Genomic DNA, 3,191 nt, shown 5'->3' on the forward strand with positions numbered 1-3,191 from the left:
TAGACCACACAGTCTCCATAAGAATTGGTCCAAAAGGCCCGTTCGTCTGCAGACCAGTGCGCCACAGAAGACCAGAGCAGGGGCCAGTTCAACAGAGTGTGAAGACGCCTCATTTTAAAGTTAAGTCTATAGTTCATGCAAACAAACTCTGGGTTTTTCCTTTGCATACATTTTAGTGACACAATCGAACATCCCATCGAATAATTTTCTGATTGTGTTGATGAAGTGTGTATGTGCAGGACATACTGGTATCATTAGCAAAATATAGTGATGACAATATGAGTGCTCTGAATGGACCCTGCAACAGCACAACAAAACCATGAAACTAGAAGTACAGCAGGAACCCAGACAAATCCCTCACCTTGACAGGTGAGCTCAGACCAGAGGCAGACGACGTCTTCGGAATAAGACCAAGACGTTGGAGGTATGCCTGCAGGTTTCTGCTGAGCTCCACCTCCACTGGCTTCACCCTCTGGTCTACTGGGTCCATCGCTTCAGCTATCGGCCTGCAGAAGAGGAATACAGGAGTGAAGGGTGGAGAAAAAAAGAAACGCACACATCAGTGTTTCAGAGTCAAGTGCAGCCATATAAACCTTTCTCTGCAAAGACAGCATGTAACTGTGTGTAAATGGACAGCTATTCCTGTTCTAACCTAATAAATAAAAAAGTACTTTACAATTTTATATGGCATCAGGAGTGACCACAGAAAAAATCTAATTAAACCAAGGGTAGCTTCATGAACCAAATTAAGAGACGGACTCGAGATGGAATCACTTAAACACCAGGTTTAGGCTGCACAATATTTGTGTTAGATAAGATGAGTGTCAAAAGACAGAATCATAGAGTTAAATTCTCGCCTGACTTGTTCAAGACCCACCACAGACCACATGTTGGTCCCTGTAGTCCACTATTATACACGACACACGATAAAATGATGAAGCTCTTGGTTCAGAAGAGGAATCTTTTGGTCCAGATAAAATATGTCTGTGGCAACTCCTTTGTTCCCCAAACCATCAAACTGTTCAGCTCTGAGCCCAGGGGGAGGAGCAGCAAGGGGGGAGAGGTGGAGAGTGAGGGGTGAGGAGTGAGGAGTGAGGAGAGGAGTGAGGAGTGAGGAGTGAGGACATCGGGGTGAGACAGAGCATCACGCTCCATCACCAGACTGTGTGGGATATTTAGCCACTTTGGCAATTTGTTACTGTATCCATTGTTGTTGTTAGTATTATTACTACTATTGTTGTTGGTACTGTTGTTGCTGAGGTAGTGTTGGTGTTGTTGTTGTTGCTGGTGCAGCACTTTCCCTGAGGCTTCCACCACAGGGATCAATAAAGTTCTATTCTATTCTAATATCCACAGATGACAGTCGACTGTGAGGGATAAAGCTGGTAGATAACTGTCTGCTGGTAAAATAAATGCTAACAAGAAAGGAACAAGAAACTGAGTCCAAGTGGTCATTTGTTCAGAAAACACCTGTACACTTTTCTGTGTTAAAACACACCTCATGGACTTTTGTAGTGCGTATCTCCTGCCTTGTGTAGCCACAAGTGAAAGCGTGGTGACAGTCTGCATGTGGTGTACAAGCTCTTAGGTTCAAAATAAGGCCCTCATTACTGTTGTGAAGCTGTCTAGCTTGCATTAGACTGATACAACAGCAAAGTAAGACCAACCTGCTGTGAAAGCAGCAGGAACAGTTTGTGGGACACATTGCAGAGCTAAAAATGTGCAAACTGGGTAAACGTCTGACCTGCTGTCTGCATTGTAGACAGGCGAGTTCTGCTGCGGCCTGTAGGGAATCCTCCTCAGCTTGGATAACTCCTTGGACAGGACCTGCTGGGTGTCGTCGTCCTCCCAGGTCAGACCTACAGACAGAAGCACAGGGAAGCTTCAGAAGCACATCAGAACATACAGGAAGTCTGGTGATCTTCACATCTACACGTGTGTGTCTCAGGTGCAAAGTCCTAATTGGATTCTTAATTGAACTGCACCAGAATGCTGACAAAAAATGACATTTATGCATGAAAAAAGCCAGCCGACACACGGTAAGTACGAAGGGCGAGGAACTGCTGAGCAGGCAGCAGTTTCCCTAAACTCATTAGGTCACTCATTAGCAGAGCAGGCGAGGCAACAGTGTCCTCAGAGACTCTGCTGAGCCACCGACTGTTTCAGTGACTAAGCAGAAACCATTTCTCCTCCTCCTGCCACAGTTCAGCAGCACAGGCCAGAGGAGCAACTGGGAAATTCATATTGCAGGCGTTTACTTGAGCAAAATTCACAATGAACAAATGAATTTATATTTACAGAACCACTATAATAAAGATGTGAGAGCATGGAGGTGGAGGGCAGAAGCAAGCAGGTCGACACGCTGCTGCATCATCAATGTTAATGTACAAAAAACACCAAACACAACAATGGTCCCCAGTGAGCACTTGTTTTTTGTTTTTTTTAACTTCTATATCAAAAAATGGTTTGAAAGTTCAAATGACAACTTGTGAAACCAAGATTACTAAAAGCGTTCACATGTCTGAAGTTGTTTTATCAGGTGACTGTGCAAAGTGACAACTCTCGCGTTATAAAGACAAAACTGGATGTCAGGAGTCAATGAACCACTGATGGTGAAGCCTGATTGAAGCGGCTGATGCTAATTTATGAAGTGAATGAAGTGGCTGAAGTGCTCAGACTGCAGCTTTATCATATAGCTATATATATAAATATAACATATTTCAGGATGGAATCACAAATTCAGACTTCTTATGGCAGGAGGGTTCGCAAAAATGTTGAGAAGTCAACCTTCAATACTCAAAATGAACACTATCTTTGGAACGACGTTTTCTGATTTTGGATGCATTTTTTATTCAGGAATTAAAAAACACGATCTCAAATTGCAAGCCACAAATTTTCTGCGTACAGATAGAATGAAAGAGCAAGATTTTCTGTTTTCTGCTGCATCCACTTGAAATAATTTTCACAAGGAAGTCAATAATAAATTGTTCTTTTGCTAACTGGGCTCATTCAAACTTGCTGGTTGGGACAGTAGAATTTTTTTCTAATAATGTCATCTGGTTTTTGGTGTTCTTTTATTTGCACGGCTTTGTTCTTTTGTCTGAGGTTTGCAACTTTGCAGGGACTCACCTGGTTAAATAAAGCTCACATGCGTACAGTGTATTTAAACTAGGGATGGACTGATACCGATA

At 42.9% G+C, this 3,191-nt stretch overlaps 1 protein-coding gene across 1 annotated transcript in view; it reads right to left on the reverse strand.

The window, feature by feature from the left end:
- The window catches only part of LOC103364081 (receptor-type tyrosine-protein phosphatase N2-like), a 200,532-nt gene that overhangs the window by 185,597 nt on the left and 11,744 nt on the right, over positions 1-3,191 (reverse strand). Inside the window, exons 3-4 of the mRNA XM_008291088.1 lie at positions 1,745-1,859; positions 362-506 (exon numbers count right to left, since the gene is read on the reverse strand). Coding sequence (XP_008289310.1) covers positions 362-506; positions 1,745-1,859 — 260 coding nt within the window. The remainder of the gene's footprint in view (positions 1-361; positions 507-1,744; positions 1,860-3,191) is intronic.

This window comes from Stegastes partitus, unplaced genomic scaffold (genome assembly GCF_000690725.1).
Source record: "Stegastes partitus isolate 25-593 unplaced genomic scaffold, Stegastes_partitus-1.0.2 Scaffold715, whole genome shotgun sequence".
In the NCBI taxonomy this organism is placed as follows: domain Eukaryota; kingdom Metazoa; phylum Chordata; class Actinopteri; family Pomacentridae; genus Stegastes; species Stegastes partitus.